This window comes from Stigmatopora argus, chromosome 1 (genome assembly GCF_051989625.1).
Source record: "Stigmatopora argus isolate UIUO_Sarg chromosome 1, RoL_Sarg_1.0, whole genome shotgun sequence".
NCBI lineage: Eukaryota > Metazoa > Chordata > Actinopteri > Syngnathiformes > Syngnathidae > Stigmatopora > Stigmatopora argus.
In genome coordinates, this window is record NC_135387.1 from 6,046,557 (window position 1) to 6,067,301 (window position 20,745).

A 20,745-nucleotide genomic window follows, 5' to 3' on the forward strand; every position below is an offset into this window, starting at 1 on the left:
GCGGGATAATATTATCGATTTATCTGCACATTCCAATATGAAATGACACAAAACGCATATTGCAATACGACAGGCGGTGTCCAATATGTTGTGTATAAAACTTGTAAATAGGTGACGTCAGACGCATATGTGATTGTCGTTATTAACAAGCAACAACCATTGATAATGGATACTAGACGTCTAATTGGGCTTGCCAAGAGCAGTGATCATAAAAACATGATTTAATAAAACTGATTTTTACATAGTCATTCTTGTTTCTAGTAACCTTTAGAAAATAGAATTATCATATAACTGTCTGAATACTGACGGTTTGAAACGTTTTATTTTTTAGGTTATTATTATGTGAAAAACTGTTATATTAGAATGTGCTTATTTAGCCTGTTTAGTAGGATTACTTTAGTGCAGTGCTTCTCAATTAATTTCAGTTGCTCCCAACCAAGGAAAAATTAAACATTTTCGCGGCCCCCCTAATGACACCTCTGCCTAAGATTATATCCTTGTTAAAATTAACGAAAATACATTATATAGAAAAGCAATAGAAAGTAACTTCATTAATCTCTTCAATATTTAACATTTTTGTCTGGAACAAAAAAAAGACTAAGTGCATCAATTATTATTTTTTAGTATGCCACTTTATATGATGCTAACAGCTGTTTACTGTTGTAGCTCTCACAAAGCGTGATGATTGTTGAGAATTGTTAGCATGTTTTTGCTAAAAAAAATAAAAATAAAAATAAACTACAAGAAGCTTGGGTATGCGTACAAGTGTCTTTCAGTCTAGAATTTGCGGAATGCAGTTCGCGCGAGACTTCCGAGTATCTAAAAAAAAAACGAAGAAAAATTAATTAATTAAAAAAACAACCTTCAAAATAAATTAATCAGAAAAACAAAGATTTAAAAAAAATAACCCTAAAAATAAATTACTCAGAAAAACCAAAGTTTAAAAAAATATATATCAAAAAACAGACTTGGATAAAAATTAGGTGGGCCCGCCCTGCTATTTGAGAAGCACTGCTTGATTGATTGATTGATTTGTTAAGTGACAGCACATATTGATGAAAATATTTATATTCATTTTAATGAACATGTATATGTAAGATTGTAGCCGTGGGCTAATTTCCATTTTCAGTCCTTTGTGTAGTGTAGTTCTTGGTCGCTGATTAAATAAAAAAATGCCTTACCAAAAATGCTACTTACTCCAGTGCAGTTTATATATATTTTTTGCTTCATTGTGTATTCTTTGGCTCAACAAACAATCATGTCTGTTTTTCATTCATTTGTAAACATAAAACGTACCAATAGTTTTTCCCTATTGAATGATAACACAATATGTTTCACGCCACAGTCCACAACTCTACTCACAATTGTCGCAAGATACAAGAATGCCTAGATCGACACTGTAAGGGATTTATTGAAATTATTTCTTCAGGATTGTGTGTAGTGTAAAGGAGGAGAAAGCCTAAATGAGAATGATTGTCCAATGGTTTGTTCTAAAATGCGTGTCAAAAATTCTAGTTGTCGTTTCTTTTGGGGAGGTATAAACACTGTAAAAACAAACAACTGTATGTAGTTATTAACTCAGAGGTTGCTATTGTTGGCTATAGTATAGATGAACCAGAACTCGTCTAAAACTGAACTGTTGGCATATCACCATTTACAACACGAGAACTAATAAAAACAGATCAACAACCATCCTGCTCTTGTTTTAAAGTTATTAAGTACTAATTACTGTAAATCATTGGCTGTGAAAGATGTCTATGGCTGTCGGCGTCAATGTATGAGTTCACTATGCCGATCAAATTATACAAGGTTGGCTAGGCTCTGTTTTAATAATTTACATCTATACGTACACCAGTATTAAAATTATAATTAATGCAAATTACATGCCTTTTAATGAGTATAAAAAATGCATTACTACATTGTATTTGAAATGAATGGAGTGAACCAAAGTGTTAAACATTCAAGACAGCAGCACGATTGAATTCAGTTTTATAAGTAATTATCAATTCTTCTGTTCGGCTTCACACACCTGAGCACTCTGTCATTGGGACTCCCTTTGAGGAGCTCGCTGCCAGGCTGAGAAAGCGGCTTGTCGTGGCTCTTGGACAACTTCTCTGCCGCTGCGATGGGACATCCTGAAAGACTTGAGAGATTCAGAGGAGGAGAAGGATTCATAGTTAGCGGGAGAATGCTGATCCGGTAAATCTGCGCCACGCTGATGTGGATTGACACAATTGCTGTCTTGCAAGCATAAATATATGCGCTTGCAAAATAAGCGAAACCTAGAAAAAAACGTTATCAACATATGAAATGCTATCTGTGCGTACCTGCGGTGCGTGTTACGGTTGCTGTTAACATGGCCCTGACCGGTACAGCCAGGAGTTGGACACTTCAGGACATTCTCATGCATGGCCAGAACTGAAGAGATATGAGCACACATGCAACATGCCGAAAAATATACAATTATTCATCTCAATTTGCTGTGGCAATAACAATGCACGTTAAATATCCTCCTGAATACCAGTTCAAATTTGTCCTCTGTAGAGGACATTTATAAACCTAAATATCTCCCACCCGGTGCATCCAATCGCATTAACTCCTTTTTGTGCTCTACAGAGGACATTCAGAGCTTTCCAATGATACCAAATTTCTTTTGCATTATTCCAATTACTTCACATAGATTGGGGAATTTCAAAATAAATGTGAGTGGACAACATTTTTTTCCTGGTAGTCAGGAAGATATAGCAAGTGTTACACACAAGTTATTCTCAATTAGTGATTACCACCTAATAAAAAATTTGCGAACCTGTATAAAAAAGGACCTAAATTCTATTGGTCATACTACTCAGGCAACTTTAAGACCTTGTAATATTCATATAAAGTAGTAGTTTGGCAGATTTTAAAAGCTTTTATCTCATGTTGCAGTCATGTAAGATGCAGTTTGATGGCTGGGACATTTGGCTTCACTTCTTTAATTTCATTTGAATTCTTTGGTTGAGATTTAATTTGACCATTAGTTAGTAAAATGACATTTTTGGAGCTCAAGAAAGACATAAAGAACAAATGTAATAGTCATCAGTCAGCAGGAGCCATCTTGGATCATGACAACGCAAGGCCTTACACAGCAGCCTAAACGGTGCAGACCACCAACGAGCTGGGATGAGTACTATTTCCTCAATCCCCCTTGCAGCCAAGAACTTGCCCCTTCACGCTTTCACCTATTTGGTCCCTTGAAAGCGGCACAAAGTTTGAAAGTGACAATGAAGTCAGGAGTGAGACTACGTTGAAAAATCTGTATTAAAAGTCCTTATATGCGTAGTTTCTATCACATCCGTTGTCCACCAGTGGGAATTGAGCCCGAAGTCAGGCGAGTGAACATTTACACCATCAGGTGGCTTAAGGAAATTTTTTACTACAAATTCAACAGTATATTCACTTGTGCGTGAGAACAAAGCAACCTTTAAGATTTGGATATGTAATCTGGACAAATCTACCTCTGTGAGCACAATTTGTTAAAGACCATAAAGAAAATTAGATGTCAATCCCAGTTCATCTAGATGAAAACTCACTCTCTGGCGGAATCCGGTCCTTGTGAGGGCAGCCTGACAGACTACGGTGGTGGGGGTAGAGGCCAGTCACATGACCTGTCCCGTCACACCCTGGGGTGGGGCACTTGATTTCCCTCTTCTCTGGCCGAATACTCTCTAGACGATGAGACCGTGCGTAAGTTAGAGGAAGAAGAGATCAAAGTTGGAGGAGAAAGGAAGATGGAATGAGAAAGGAGGACAAAAGCAAGTGGTTAATGCCATCAGACGGTCTGCTTGGCTGAGCATGAAATCTAGACATACAGTATTTGGTGTTTTGACTGCGCAGAAGCACCATCTGTACGCGTTCTTTGCATCTTATGTTTATTTGTTTACAGGCAGTGACTCTGTCTTTAAAACCTTTATGACATTTCTGTGTCAAATGTTTGGTTATTATGTAAGCTAACTGGGTCAAAGGTGACTAAGCAGTTTGATCTGATACATGTTCATTTTTAAAACACCATTCCTTGGATTTCATGAAATGTTAATCTGTGGTAATATAGAGAAGTTTGCTGTAGTACGGAATTGCCCCACAAAATACCCGATATTTTTTAAAATCTCTGACGCATATGCATTTGAACAGTTCTAAGGGCAAACATGACCTCTGTAAAATAGATACTCTAAACCCCTGATGGTAACAAATATTATCATTGTTAGACTTTACTATACTCCATCTCTCATTTGAGAGCTCATTAGACTGTGCCTGTTGAGAGCACACCAGTCTCTCAACAACATCATACATAATTAACTCATTGGCTTCCACTGACCATAATAGATGAAAGTAGCTCTAAAAATGAACTGTTTTTGCGTCGACTATACAGTAACTTTAGCAAATTACCACTGAAAACAGAAATGAAGGAAAAAGATCAAGAAACATCCTAGTCTTGTGACTGCATTAATGTTATTAAAATTAACTCATTTTCTGACATTGGTAGGCAAACCTGGCCAAACATATTTGACTGGCAGCGAAAGATACAAGTCAAAATGAAGTAGACGTTTATCGCTTTCAAGAGCGTTGAAGGATGATCATTCAATGCCAGCCCGCCCGTTGCACTTTTCATTTCCGCTACTAGAGGAAAGCAACGCAGCACCATTGGCGTTGGAGCAAGGAAAGACCGGCTAGAGGGTGGCGCGATGCTCTATTGGCCTTCAAATTGAATGTTAATGAGACATGCATCCCCTAATTAAGGTTGAGCAGTACAAGAACGTCACCACAGGAGAGAGGGGAGGCCAAGGAAAGGGCAAAACTAGCAGGCATCTAATAACACCACTGCTGATAGTAAGAGGAGCATGACGAGAGGGCAACGTGCCAACTGAGAAGCACAAGGCTCCATCAAACATAAACAAACAACTTGTTCAGGCCTTTCCGTCACTTTCTTGCTTGAGTTGTCGCCGCCTCATCTAACCCTGCTCTCATTTTCTTTCCTTACAGTAGAGCAGGGGTGGGCAAACTGGTCCTTGAGGGCCGCTGTTGGTGCAGGTTTTTGTTCCAACCAATCCAGCACAGACTGACTGCAATCCAATGATTGGACTTGTAGGACACCAGATTGGTGAAAAGGTGTCCTCTTGATGGGTTGGAATGTAAACCTGCACCCAATGCGGCCCTTTGTGGAATAGTTTGCGCACCCCAGCAGTAGAGGAAGGTTGTAGTACCGTCATCCATTGTTTTCCCTCGGGTTAAATTGGCATATGACATGGAGTTTGTGTACTAGATGTTCTTGTTTTCTTTTCAGATCGATTATTTTGTTTAAAATTCAAAAAGCCCTGCAGGAAGGTCCCCATGAAAACCTTTAGTCCGCCGCCATCTTTGCACTTGAACAATGTATCATGTAACATGCCACTAACTGGCCACTTTCTTATAGGGTAGGACATGTTTCTAGGGTTTTGAAATTATAAACAAAATAGCCAATCGGAAAAAAATTGACATAGATGTAATTTTCATACCTTATCAAGCATTCACCCGCACATGAAAAATAAGGAAAATATTAAATCATGAATAAATGTATGTGAAGTATTTTAAATGAGGGAGATACTTTTCAATCACCTTGTAGTTTAACATATATTAAAGTGGGAAATCAAATAAATTAAGGTTAATGTAATGTTAATGAATGTAATCAAAACTTGGTTACGATACAAGACAAACCACTTTATTGCTATCGACAAATGTGAATAGGACAATTGATAAATGTAGTTAAAAAATACAAAATAAAAACAAGCCATTATTAGTAGGAGTTTTATGTTTATTTAATTAATTTGATTATTAAACATAAGATATATTGTACATATTGATTGTGTAAATGTAGTAATGCATTTGCTTGTTTGTTTCTTGTTTCTTTATTTCTTATTTCTTTAATATGGTGGAAGTGGATTTACTATTACTGTTCCTACTGTTTTATTTCTCTATTTTAGACCTTTGCTTTAACTCATTGGTTATTTTGACAGCAATACACGTCCAATCCGTTTTGACAGGGAGAGCTGACAGCTATCATTCGATCCCAGTCAAAATGGATTGAACGTTTATCTGCAGCAATGGAAGGGAAACAAGATGGCACAATGCTAGCCATCACAGTTGAGATGGACCAATGACTCCAGGTAGAGTAGTTTTCCTCATAATGAAGACATCTTGGGACTAATCCACTTTCCCTGCCTGAATTCCCAGCATTGTTTGTGCACGCCGTCTTACCTTTAAAGTAGCTCTTTCTGATGACATCAAGGTGCTTTGGCCGGTCTTCCATGGTGAAGTATCTGTGGTGCTGGATATCAGGCACAACCAGCAGCTCCCTAGGTCCGGCCGGCTTCACCTGCTCTGCTTTGAGGGCGATGGCTTGCTCGAGGAGGCCCAGGTTCCCTCGAGTCATGTCGAACATTTCCGACTCATCCGTGACGGCCGAGCGCTGAGAGAGGCTGTCCTCGTCGTCGTGTTCGTCGTCACCGTCGCCATCGTCAGAGTCTTTCTCGTCCGACTTGTCCGAATGCACCTCGATTATGTCGGAGGAGGCAGAGGGTGAGACTTTGCGGATTTTCACATGATCGCCTCTGGGATTGGCTGAATAGTTCTCGAGAGGCTCGGTCAAGTGGGAGATGTAGTTTAAAGGAAGGCAGGACTTGTAGTTATGAAGTGGTTTCGTGGAGTCGTAGCTGTCAAGTGTACTGGCTCGTGTGGCACTGTAGTTCTCGTGTGCATTGTAGTCCTCCGGAGGACTGACCCTGTGGTCCTCAGTCTTGATGTGTAGTTCCTGAGCTGCTGGGATGCTGGTGATGGTGCGGACAGAAGTTGGCACAGTAGGTTTCACCTCTTCTTTCTCCTCCTCTTGCGGTCTGTTCTTTTGCTGGTCTTCATCCGTGGTGGCTTCGCGACAGACCTCCGTAGCGTGACTTTCGTGATCTCCTCGATCATTCACCAACTTTTCTGTCTCCTCTTTCATGTTTTGACTCCTGTCTGCCACACCATCCTTTGCTTCAGTCGTTTCCTCATCCTGCTCCTCTTTTACTTTTTCACAGTGTTCCACTGCCACTGTGACATTCCCCTCAGTCTCCATAGCAACTGGCTGTGGGGTGGCCACTGTTGGAGCATCACTGCTATTAGGGATTCGGCCGAGATAAAGGAGAGAGTTGGCCACTTCTTCAGCATTCTGAGATGGAGACTGACATTCCTGTGTCATTGGAGATCCGATGATAACACACTCTTCTGAGAATTTAAAGACAGTACAATGGTTGATATCTTAAGAATGAAGATTGAAGGAGATAAAGAAACTGAGATAAATATAAATACAAGGCAGAATTTCTAGGAGGTTACTGTTCATCATGAAGACTGACATTTTATCATTTTTATTCTTGTAGCTCAGGGGTAGGGAACCTATGGCTCAGGAGCCACATGTGGCTCTTTTGATGGTTGCATATGGTTCTGAGCTAAAATATGGAAACCTGTGGTGAGAGAGCCGAGTCCCGAATGCACCAATAGGAACGTCACTTCGTGTGGCATTGACTTTTTTTTTCATTAGAGTCTTCTGCATCTATTCTCTCATTGATACTCATTGATATTCATTGATTAGCAACAGCGTAAAAATGTTGTCAAAAGAATACAAAGACTTTTTGTACTTTAAAAGTGGTAAAATAACTAAAAAAATGGCACATTTTCATGTATTTTGACTTTTAAATTGTGAGTATGGCTCTCAGGGAATAACATTTGAAAATAGTAATTGTTTATGGCTCTCTCTTTCAAAAAGGTTCCCGACCCCTGTTGTAGCTAATCAAATGTGAATATCAGACCTCGTAGCCTCATTAATACCCATTGCCCCATGCACCTGCTTTCGAGTCTATCAGTGTTCATGGATGTGGATAAAATTGACATCACAAAATGCCTACGCTTGTAAACAATGGTATTTTTAGTTAAAAAATGATTTTCTCCATTATCTGTTCTCAAAGCATGTCATCATTACCCACCAATACTTTGAGCGACCTTCTTCAAAATGAAGGCCATTTGTACTGAGTGTCGCCTTTTCTTTTAAATTAAATGAAATGAGAGAAGACTAACCTAAGTCCTTAGGATTTAATACTTCTTTCCTCTTGACATCCTCTTCTGGACTATTTGGAATCTTGTCACTCTGTCCATTTGTTTGTGGCTCATGTGTTTGCTCTTCCACAAGTTTCTCTTCGACTTCAGCAGCATCCGTATTGTTCTCCTCCTCCTCGCTTTTACTTCTGTTCTCTCCATTCCTTTCACCGTCTCCCTCAGCTTCACTGCTGGCATCACTTTCGGCGCTGAAACCCTCATCCAGGGCCAGTTTCAGGGGGTGGGACTTTCTCTTCGATGCCGGCCGCTCCGTTTCCTGCTCCTGATCTGCCTCGGCCTCCTCAAGTCGACGCTTCCTGGCTATGGGGCAACCTAGGATGCTGAAAATGAGAGGAAAGAGAGAAAATAATTGCGTATGATTGACAATGCGCTGAAGAGTGGACACGGAGGGAGCCTGAGGAGGGCGCCACGCTCACTCGCTATCAGATATGGCAACCAATCTCAGCCAATTGAGTGAAATGTTTAATGAACAGCTCGTATGGCGACAGCGGCGGGGAGGCAACGAAGGGTGAAATCCAATAAACTCCCCCTTATTCTCACCTGGGAGACAGCGAGTGAGATTGAAGGAGGATCTATAAACAAAGTGCGTTTGAAATTGCCTGCTGAATGACTACACATGTAAACAGATAGCTAATGTCTAAGACACAATAAAGAAAAGTCACAAACCAGTGAGCCGCCCGTGCTCAGCTGCTCTCGTGAGAGTGAGAGACATACAAGAGGAAGATCACAGCTTGATGGAACCTACGGAAATCACTTTTCACACCACCCATGGTGTTTGCGTTTTTCCCCCCGGTGTTATTTATTGTATTCTAGTCCTTCAACAGCTATGAATACCACTCAAGTAATTATTCAGTGCAACCTTAAAATCTGAAAACTGATTTCAAACTGAAGCCGCGTGTACTGAGCTTTGTGAATAGAATGGCTGTAGTTTCAGTAAAATCTCTCTTCAGTCATTCATTCATTTTCCGAGCCACTTTTCCTCAACGGGGGTTAAGAATGAAAGCAGCGTAGCATAAATTTTGATAAGTTTTAACAACTTGTAAATGTGAGATAATTGTTTTAAGACTATGACAGTGTTAAATACTCCTATTCATAGCAAAATACGTTCAATCCATTTTGAATGGGAGGAGATGGCAGCAATTGTCTCTTGCAATCAATTCAAATTTACTGTTTAAGAGTAGTCTTAAAAAAAAAATAATGTTAAAAACCCTGCTAAAATATTTGTAGCTTTGCTTACCAGAGTTAATTTAGTCATTTTCTGTACTTACATCTCCCAGTTAACTGTGCCCAACAGGGTAAAAGGGAAAAGCTGCACACTCACACTTACAGCTACAGACAATTTAGAGTGTTCAGTCTGCCTCACATGCATGTTTTGGGAATGTGGGAGGAAACTGGAGTACTCGTAGAAAACCCACGCAGACACTGGGTGAACATGCAAACTCCACACAGGAAGGTCGGAACCCACCAGGCAGGCATTGAACCTTCCATCTCAAATCTGTGAGGCGGACGTGCTGACCACTCGAACACCGTGCTTAGCTTACCAGAATTGTACTGTTAAAATTAAGGGAAAGCCTAAAAACCTTTACGGTGAAATAAACTACGGCAGAGAATAAATAGATATTTATAAAAACATTAACGGATAAATAACATTTTAACTGCTGTTTTGCAGCAAACAACTGTAAAATGTATTTTTGGTATGTTTGGTGTGAAATCACTGCACTCATCACCTTTCTCATTCACTCCCTTCCAACCAGGGTTTGAATCTGCAGTTAAGTGTCCTCACCAACTGTCCGATCTAGTTTAAGCTGCCGGTACATTCGTTTAAGTCCTGAGGAAGTAAGGTATTCCGAACCCGACACTTCCTCCAGCTGGTCTTTGTTAGCACAGTAGTCAGCACGCTCAACCATCAAAACGGTGACATGGATTCAAATCACAGTTGAAAAGGGGCTTTGCCATCACCACCCAGACTCTTAACATATGGATTACAGTATAAAATAATTACAAAATAAAAACGGTCTACCATTATTTTCTGTTAATACAAAAATCTATCGCACTTTTTACGGTTACTGAGGTACTATACCAATTTTTGGTGTGTTTTACAGTTTCCCTATATATTTAACAATAATATTCCGGTACTCAGCTGCCCTGTAATAATAATAGTAATAACAAATCCCTAAGGGGGTACATTATTGTGAAATACAACTTGGGGGGAAAAAAATCAACATATGACTTTCGGATTCAGACCAATGGGAAGGCCTATGTAGTGCAGTGAGCCAATGAGCAAGACTTTCAGAAAAAAAATCATGAATGCATGGATCAGTGAGGACAAGCACAGACAAACAGACAAAGAAGGACAGCCAGAGTGTTTTCCTTTTTTTCTGCCCTACCTTCTGTGTCGTGAGTATCTCCCACTGATATGACCAGAGCCATTGCATCCAGGGGTGGGGCAGCTGGATGGAATGGATGGAGGGTAAATATGTTTAAGACATGGTGCATTGAAGTTATCAAGCAAAATTGATGACAGTGACTGGAAGCAAAACCCCCTCTAAAAGACAAAGGCATGCAAAGCAAATGCACACGTCACAGAGATGCACATGCAGAAAGGCCCACTTGGTGGCTGATATGTATCCACATGATGCATGAATGCAGGTGGCATCAAGCCGGGAGAACATAATATTGTGTGTCGTACATCAAGCCTGGCCTATATCCTGTTACCATGAGCGATAATGATCACCCGAGACCTGCTGTAATTTCCCCTGCTCTGCTCTCCTCACCATCACTATCATCAGGCAAGCACCCCCCATTCTCCTATCTCTTACCCCCCCACTCGCTGTCTCTGATTCACGTTGCTATGACCCCTCAGGATGGCTCATTTCAATTCTCATTAACGTAGCCCACCTATTCCCCTTTACTACTCTAATCATTATTATTATTATTAATTTCAGATGTAAAAAAAAACGAGCATTTTCATTTCCAGTGAGGTTTCAGTGTTTGTTTCTTTTCGATGTTCTGAAAACAGAGCATTGGTTGGTGTTAGGATGAACAAAAAATGTAGTGGAGTTCAAGCACTGAGCAGAATCTGAAAAGCTACCATCTAAAAAAATAAAATATGACCCTACTAATATGGATTTTCACTCAAAGAACTACTGTTAGTGTTTGTGAGAGCCAAGGGGTTCGTTGCTGTGAAGATAAAACTACTTTATGGAAGGTGAAGGCGGGTTGTTTTCTTACCTCAGTTCCTGTCCAATATGTTCAATAGGAACTGAAAGAATGGGGAGGAGAAGAGACAGAAGGTGTAGGAGGGAGAGGAGGGAAACAAATGTGAGTTAGTGTTGTGAAATTTGTGCTGCTAAAAGAAATTCTGATCAATAAACCACAAATGAAAACAAATCCCATGAGGCTTCCATAAACTCCTGAAAGCACAGGAGGGAAAAATACAGACAAGTCAATTTACATATACAAACATACAGTTTCTAAAATGAAACTGCATAAAAACACCAAGAATAAATAAGCAGGAAGAAAAAAAGGGAAAGGTTTTAATCTTTGCAGGAGTCAGCAGGCGAAAATAGATTCTCGCATTTTATCAGGGGTAAGAGTGGAAATAAATCTTAAATGAACAATAACAAGTACCGTAATTACTCGAATATAACGCGCACTCGAAAATAACACGCAGGTAATTTTGGGCCAAAAAAATCTGGAAAAACGCAGTACTCGAATATAGTGCGCACCTAAAATTTCCCGCTGACGAAAATCAGAAATCTTACCTTTTTTTCTTCGTTTCACGATTGTTTTGTTCAAACAAATTTATTCATTAGAATCCTTCAAATGAAGAGTTCCTCTCTCTATTTGTCTGTCCTCTCATACATCTCTTCGTTGAGAATCCTATCAACGTCCACGCTTCCTTCATCCACTTCCTCTTCCTCCCACAACACATCATCCGATTGGCTTTACGAGATGACGTAAAATCCGTGCGTCAAAGTGAGTTTGACAATGCTTTTTTCGATCAAAAATTTGTAATTTATTTTATTCAATTCAATTTCAATTCAATTTATTTGGCAAAGCACCAGGCTAAGGGCCATGTAACAAGACAAAAAAAAAAATAGTTCTTGATTATAACACGCACCCCCAACTATTGGAATTAATTATATAGCAAAAATATGCGTGTTATATTCGAGTAATTACGGTAATAGTCCATCGAAAGTACAGTAATTGTCTTGAAAAGTCAAATACTGTCAGCTGAATGTTGGCATCGATTTGGAGTTAAGCAACAAAAGGAGTTCGGAGAAATCTTCTATTTTCATTTGGTGCAAATAAGAAAATAATACAACCCTGGAGAGTAAAGCCAGGGCTCCAATATCTAGTTCATTAATCACATGTCAAAAATACCCCACATATTGTATCAAGTTTCACTAAGATATCCACAAATTGCACTGTGTGCGTACGTGTGTGCGTGCGTGTGTGTTTATGAAGTCTCAGTTTCTCTGTCTTTCATCATTCACTAGCGATGAATCTGAAATGCAGCTTGGCCACATTGCTTTAAAAAATAAATAAATAAATAAAACTTTCGGCACGAATGCATTTCATGGACTAGAAGAGCACCAGATGTGGAACTAAACTTTTATTTGCTCTGAAACAGTGGAACAGCCTCTGAATTGTTGAATCTCTATTTGAAGTGATCAATCAGTCAATGCCAGGACTGACGCACAAAGCAGTGTTTCCTAACTGTTTTTTGAGCTGCGGCACACTTTTGCAAAAATCCCAAGGCACATCACCATCTGAAATCTTCTCATTTAAAACTCGATCACCTGTATTTACAATATAAAGTCATTCTCAATGAAGTTTTATCAACAGGAATCAAAGAAACACAAAAAAAAAGATTTCAATATCTAATTTTTCTCACTGACCCTGCATTACCAAAAGTTGAAGTCTTTGGATGCCAAACCACTTCGGATTCACGTAATGTAAAAACAGGTAACGTACTAACTTTATTCTCATAATTGTATGTCTTTTTCCTCCAAAGCTTACTTCAATCTTTTAATATTATGTCAAAGCCAATTTTGTGATGTCACAGAAGTCGCCAAAAATGGATTCCCATGAAACCAAACAACTTCCAAATCAGGTTCATTAAAAATAAGCAACACAACAAATTTTATCTTGCAATATTATGATTTGAATCTTCTAATATTACAGTATAAACTTATTCTTTGCCATATTTCAATTTTAATCTCTTAATATTTTTTTCCAGACTATTATAATGTATAACTGCTTGGCAGGCAATTTCTCCATCGCTTGCAGCACAGTGATTGGTAGAAGCTGAAATAGAGCACTTTTTGGTGCGAATTGTAGATATCATTTGCTAGCTTTTGTGCCAGGAAAGGAAGCCTGCTAGGCCTGGACAGGCAGGTGAACTTGAAAGAGGGCTTTTTATGCTGGGGTTAGTGTGCAGACATTCGACATTCCCTTTAAAGGTGGTGCACTAGTGGCATACTGCCAGCCCTTGACATGTGCAAAAAGACACTGCTTTGCACTTGTCAGAGGAGAATGCGCATTTGGGTGTGAGGAACTGAAAACGCACCTCTGTGGGGAGATGATGTAAAGTTGTTTGTAGGTAGATTACATATACACACTGTGAAGCGGCCACTACAATACTCACCCTAATATCATTCATTCAATCATTCATTTTCAGAACCGCTTTATCCTCACAAGGGTCGTTGGGAGTACTGGAGCATATCCCAGCTGACTACAGGCACGAGGCGGGGAGACACCCCCAATTGGTGGCCAGTTAATCGCAAGGCACGAGAAGACAGACAACCATTCACGCTCACACTCATACCTAGCGGCAATTTAAAGTGTCCAATCATCCTTCCATGCATGCCTTTGGAATGTGGGAGGAAACCGGAGTACCCGGAGCAAACTACGACCTGGATTCGAAACCGGGACCCCAGAACTGTGAGGCCAACGCGCTAACCACTCAGCTGCCGGGCCGCCGACTATTAGTAATAGTATTTATTTAAAAAAAAAAAGAGGAGCAAGCGAGAGGCGCAAGGTAGATATTGGACCATGGCAGGTGGAATTTTCCACCTACTTCCTATGGCCAGTCCCTCTTAAAGACAGGCTTGCCAGCTGGAATATATTTGAGTCAGTGTGAATGGTTGTCTACAAAATTCAAGTGCAGCGAATGCAACTGTAGTTGATGTCAAATTAATTGTGGCCTAACGGTGTCTTAGAGTCGAACTCGACTCAAGTGATGCAAGTAGGAGGTTAATTTATGAAAAAATTAGGTCGAGACATTTTTTGGAACCATGCTAGAATGCATTTTTAGAAGTTCATCAGCTTGTGGAAAATAAAAGTTGTTTTCCCGTATCTTAGTGGTGTCAGTTAAGATCCTTATATTAACATTTAAAAGGGTTTGTGTGGAGTTGGGTTTCTTTATATCCGTCCTTTAATGTCAGGTGTGCTTTTTGTGGTGTTTACTTTAACAGGTTTCTTAAAAACTCTGCTTCATTTTGTGTACATATCTGCAATGTTGAAACTTGGGGTGTAAGAATTAATCTACGTGGCTCAATATATTTATTTGTTAAGCACAATTGAAAATAAATCAATCAAAATGCAAAATGATTGTAATCTTGATTAGCCGTTTTGTTAAAAAAATGCCATTAAAAAAAGCAGATATTTCATCAAGGAAATCATCATACATATCAAATCTGTTTTGTATTTTTTATGGCGGGGCGGCCCGGTGGAGCGAGTGGTTAGTGCGTCGGCCTCAGAGCTCGACGGTGCTGGGTTCAAATCCAGGCCACGTCCACCTGTGTGGAGTTTGCATGTTCTCCCCGGGCCTGCATGGGTTTCCTCCGGGTACCCCGGTTTCCTCCCACATTCCAAAGACATTCATGGTCGGCTGATTGGGCACTCTAAATTGCCCCCAAGTATGGGTGTGAGTGTGCATGGTTGTCCATCTCCTTGTGCCCTGTGATCGGCTAGCCACCAATTCAGGGTGTCCCCTGCCTTTGGCCCGGAGTCAGCTGGGATAGGCTCCAGCACCCCCTTCAGATGAATTGGAAAGGATTGTGTTCAACGTGTTCATAATTTTGCATTATATTAATCGGGAGCGGTTGAATGGAATCGTTGAAGAATATCCTATCATTCTCCAAAGAATCGATGATGTGTTATAAATACCATCATGAAATAATTGGCATCAAAATGTTCCTACCCCCTCTGGCCACTCCATAAATATTTTTCAACATCTTAGCCTGCATACTTAAGTCTGCAGAGCTCATGATTTTGTCTGCCTAAACTAAAGAAATGGCTGAATGTTAAGACCAACCGTATGTAAACATGTGCATCTATGTGTATGTATGCATATATATATATATATATATATATATATATATATATATATATATATATATATATATATATATATATATATATATATATATATATATATATATATATATATATATTCCTGTGTCTGTATTCTCACCCTCTTGCTACTGTGACAGTGAAATTTCCCGAATACAGGATGAATAAAGTTATCTAATCTAACAAATCACCACAAATTCATGTTAGACAAAGAAACTTTTTTTCCAGCCACCAATTTGTCACAATTGCCAAAAAGCCACTGGCATAAAAATCACGATGCACCGCTTTTTATGCTCAAGCACAGATGTACAGCCCCCAAAAGTAGATACCATAAAGACAATTCAGGCTATTTTGTGTCTAAAATTAACTTTTACAAACAGTTGTGAGATGTTGTAAGAAAGCAGGAAAAAAGAAATAATTCAATCTGTATTGCTGTTAATGACTGACAATGGCTAACGACTGATTTATAAATAAAAGCCCCTCAGTTCCAGACCTAGAGCTTTTATATTTGCTCCTCCCACAAGCATTTGGACTCCCATGATTTTTATGTATTTATTTTTTGTGGTTGGACATAATCTGAACAAAATTATATGACTACTTTTAGAAATGATTATGTATGACCCTGAACATATTTTTCAAAGCAAACAGACGTGACCTGGGGCAACAAAAATAAAATGATGCTCACCTCTGATTCCCTTCGACCGGGTCCGAGTTCGCTTGTCATCACCTTCTACACTCATCTGTATATTAAAGAGAGAGAAAAAGAGATGTTTAGTTTTAAAGGTTACATATATTTTGCATAGATTTTCATCAATGGGGGAAGTGGTAATTTCTCAACTAAATGACACTAAAAAAATAGAATAACTAATCATTTCTCTCAGTTCTTCTTCATCCAAGGTTGCTTCCCGAGTTATATGTATAGCATTTACACACTATGTGTTATAGTTAATGAAAGAAGACAACTTAAATACCCATTCACAGAAAATTTACATTCAAAACACTCATTGATAGTGATAGATGTCCAATCCATTTGAATTGGGAGGGGTGGCAGAGGATATGTTGGTAAAAGGTAAAGGTAAGAAAATACTTTATTAATCAGTAGGAGGGAAAAGCTCAACAGGTTGTGGTAGTTCATTCAAAAGACAAAAATCTTACTATATCATAATTAATACTTTTTGGGCTACTTTTTCTTTCCATTTGAACTATTTTGGTTTGAATAACCAATGGGCTTCCTATCGATTTTTGGAGACATACGAACTTTGTAGTTTCAAGTTAAAAATAAAATATTAAGGTTTTCATGTCGCTAGTGCATCATGATGACGTTGCTACTCAGTTTGTGTTCAAAGTATTTACTGACTTGCCCATGTGTTCTATTATTACAGCAACGATGAAAATGTGGTTAATAAAGAACATTTTGATGAATCAAATCCTTTGAGGTAACATCTCTACATAAATATCCTATATTTATGTAGAGATGTTATTAAGATGTGGCCACTTGAAGTTTACAGTCAGGTGTGCATTATAGTTTGGGTATTACGGTATTTAAAATCTAATTTAAATACTAAGCATTAATGGCAATAGACCCTTAATTCCTTTGGCTTGGGACTCCCAGTACAAACACATTGGCCATCAATTGCCATCAATAGAAAGACAAATATCAGCTTTTGGAGTAGGTAGCCCCGCTTCGTTTAAATTCTCTCCCTATACACGGCTTCCATCACACAACACAACATGATTTTGTATTGCGGAGGAGGCAAAAGTATCTTACGATACAAGCATTAATCAGAAGATGCATAGGAAACTACACAAATGAATATCATAATAATAAGAGAAAATCATGCATCCTCAAAAACCTGCTTTAATCACGCTTCTGTGAAGCTAACTCAGGTGTGCGTGTGCATTTGTGAATAGGAAACAGAATGAGCACCGACCGATTAGTCATAGCTCGGCTTTTAAGCCACAAAAGGGCAGGTGTTAACCTGACGCACACACACAAACGCGGTCACACTCTGAAAGCAAACCACCATAGTGGTCCTCTCTCACACTATCAGATGCTTTTTTTCACAATGGCGCTTTTAGCTTTGATTACTGGACATTATTATATCAGGGGTTTGCCCCTTCTTTTTCTTCTCCCTAACACAGCACCTCGACCCCCTCTTTGCCTGGCCACTTGACTGCTTAGAGTTGCTTTGCTGAGTGATCGAGCTGGCATGGGTGCAGTGGGATTCGAACACAAGGCCTTATTTCTCCTCTTAGTGTTCCCCCTTTCCCTCTCTCTCTCTCTTTGGCAAAGGCCCTTTCCTGCTTATAGACTACTTATGAAAAGAAGGAGAGAAAGCGGGACGAGAAGACGATGAAGCATGCTGTTGTTGTCGAGGAGGTCTTTCTTTTCAGCCGGGGTATGCTCTTTCATTAGCCTTTAGACGTACAGGTGCAGACGGAAAAAGTCCCTCCCTTCCTGCGTGCGGCCTCCACGGCCTTGGCCCGTCACCACGTTCTGCCTCTCTATTAGATCAGGTGCTGTGAACGCTGAAATTGTGCAACAAGACACAGCTTTGTACCCTGCCTGAAGGAAGTGGTCGACTCTTTTTGCACCCCACTCACAATGAGGAGCTGAGTAGATAAGAGTGCAGTGTGAAGTGTTTTCTACGATTGCGCATGCGCTTCTTCAGAATTTTGGATGGTTGCGAGTCCATTTGTTGGGAGGTTTTAAAAAAAAACGTTTTTTCAAAGTTTAAATAATGCACATCTCATTTCGGAATATACGTGAAATACCCACTAAAAGAAAGAATACTTGCTTATGATTTTATATGAACCCAGTTTCCATAGCCTTTTTAACATGGGGAAAAAAGAAAGTTGTGAATCATATGTGGGACTTGACAACAATCAGACAGTTTATCCGAAAATTTGAGTCGAGCAAATTCCTGTTTTTTCATTATTGATTCATTAATCTTCCATACCACACGTCCCCAATTCAAATAGATTGGACATCTATCACTCGAAGGGGTTGCGGTGGTTGCTGCAGCCTAACCCAGTGGACAGACTGCACCCTAGACTGGCCGCAAGTCAATCATAGGGCACACTGAGAGACAAACAACCATACGAACTCCCAATCATACCGCCACCAGCTGAAATTGAGCCCACGCCTGTCTGCACTGAAGTCAGGCGAGTGAACTTCTACACCACGAGGCGGCGTCCTTAGTTTTATATATATATATATATATATATATATATATATATATATATATATATATATATATATATATATATATATATATATATATATATATATATATATATATATATATATATATATTTGTAGACTATTTAATGTTTCACTTCATGCAATCCTGTATATAAACAGAATAAAGTAATTATGATTATTTTTTGGCCTTTACTTATTTACATAAATAAGTTTAAGTGCGATTAGCTGGCAAGCTAGTGCCCATAGTTAGCTGGAATAGGCTCCAACACCCCCACCAAGATCAAGATAAGTGGCTTGCAAGATGAATGAATGAATGGACGAATGAATGATTCTATCCTCTTAATCAACAGTAACAACTCATTAAAGAGCTTTCTTCTGTGTGACAAAACTAACATTAGTACAACCCAATGACTAAAATAAGTGTATGGTTCTGAAAATATATTGATAACCATTGACCTGTAATATAGGTTAATAAAATGACTGATAATTCTAAAGTAATCCACTAGTAAAAGGATAAAATGAGTATAAGAGAAGGTTGTTCTCTGAGCACGCAAGGTACACATGCGTAATCGCTAAAATTGTCATCTATTTCCACTCCTGTATTCCAACTGCTCCTGCTCATACTGATCAGTCATCAGGAAAGGGCGCCTACCGCTTTCATGTTTGTGTAACCATAGCTACGTACATTTAAATTGGTAAGCACATCTGAGTTCTTCTCCTCGTTCTCTTCCTGTCCCTTTTTCTCAATTCCAACTCATTAAATTTGTATGTTCACAAAGTCATGGTGAGTGAATCCAAAAGCAGCAAGGCAGGCCTTCACCTGATTTTCATAATCTCTTTGAAAGGGGCCGCTTCTAATGAATGTTCAAACTTGTCCTTTTTACCTGGTTGTCTTTTATGCGAGACCCTTTGTACAATGTGCGTAGAACTGGCAAACTCTCATGCATGAAAAAGAGTGGGAGGGCACGTAGGAGAGCGAGACTGTTGCGTTTGAGTCTGAATGGAAGTGTACGGCACAAACTACCAGGTGTGACTTAAAATAGTACTGTGAAATGAAAGACGGAATGGTGGCTGAGGAAGAAAGGTAAAAGCGCAAGGTGGAATGCACTGCTCATCCCTACAGGGTGTGTTGTAAATTCTCAATTACGTTTTGTGGGATGTGTTAGTGTAAGAGGGCTTTGCTCAACACTGCCACGGCGCTATGTAAATGTCTCACTGGGGCACTAACTTCAGAAAGAAGGTCACCCTTTGTCTTGCCTCAAATTAATGACACATTCATTCATTTTTAGAGAGAGAGCGTTACAAGGAGAAGATGACCAAAAATGACCCACAGGCACCAGCTGTCAATTAGAAGGGTTGGCGTCACACCTCTTAATGCCAGGCGCAGTCCATGTTGGGTTGGGAAGCAGCATGGTTTCATTTTAGTAATCACACAAGACAGAGCATGAACAGCAAAAGGAGGGGTAAGCGAGTCTTTCGCTCTTCAATGAAGAGTAAGAGAGCAGATGCCCACCGAGGCCAAAATAGTCCCCCTGATTGCCCAAGGAGCCATTTTACCAACCTAAGAGTGTTTTCTTAATGGGTCACACGCGCACAGTTATGAGACACTACAAGTGATTCCTCACAGGCAAATATTGAAAACTGAAATGTAGCAATATGGGATTAAATGTGTTTCATACTGCTGTAATTATAACACCAACAATTTTAATAGGAAAGCTGTTGCTTTAGATTTGACAACTTTATTTGAACACTTTTTGGGTGAGGAATGCAAACCTTATTTGAGTTGTCAATTTTCCTACCTATTATGTTGTTACTAAAGGCATGCGAGTAGCCATAGGCATAATAGTCTTTTGTTTTTTTGTTTATTTTACAAAAAGCATTGCAGTTTCATTTTATTGTATATAAAAATTTCAATTTTTAAACATAAAAGAACCACATATGTCCTTTAAAAAGACCTGATATGGTATTAAAAAAAACAGATCATCAAAATAAGCTACGAACACTCGACTCACTCCCTCAAC

General features: G+C 39.3%; 1 protein-coding gene across 11 annotated transcripts in view; it reads right to left on the reverse strand.

Annotated features, from left to right (window-relative positions):
- The window catches only part of LOC144082390 (myelin transcription factor 1-like), a 53,978-nt gene that overhangs the window by 27,197 nt on the left and 6,036 nt on the right, over positions 1 to 20,745 (reverse strand). For 9 of the 11 annotated variants that reach the window (XM_077609957.1, XM_077609649.1, XM_077609880.1 and 6 more), the window contains 8 exons: positions 16,205 to 16,259; positions 11,389 to 11,419; positions 10,545 to 10,607; positions 8,119 to 8,477; positions 6,268 to 7,272; positions 3,570 to 3,704; positions 2,328 to 2,418; positions 2,030 to 2,143 (listed from right to left, as the gene is read on the reverse strand). In XM_077609957.1, the coding sequence (XP_077466083.1) occupies positions 2,030 to 2,143; positions 2,328 to 2,418; positions 3,570 to 3,704; positions 6,268 to 7,272; positions 8,119 to 8,477; positions 10,545 to 10,607; positions 11,389 to 11,419; positions 16,205 to 16,259 (1,853 nt within the window). The remainder of the gene's footprint in view (positions 1 to 2,029; positions 2,144 to 2,327; positions 2,419 to 3,569; positions 3,705 to 6,267; positions 7,273 to 8,118; positions 8,478 to 10,544; positions 10,608 to 11,388; positions 11,420 to 16,204; positions 16,260 to 20,745) is intronic. The other 2 variants (XM_077610282.1, XM_077609803.1) reach the window with 1 other exon arrangement.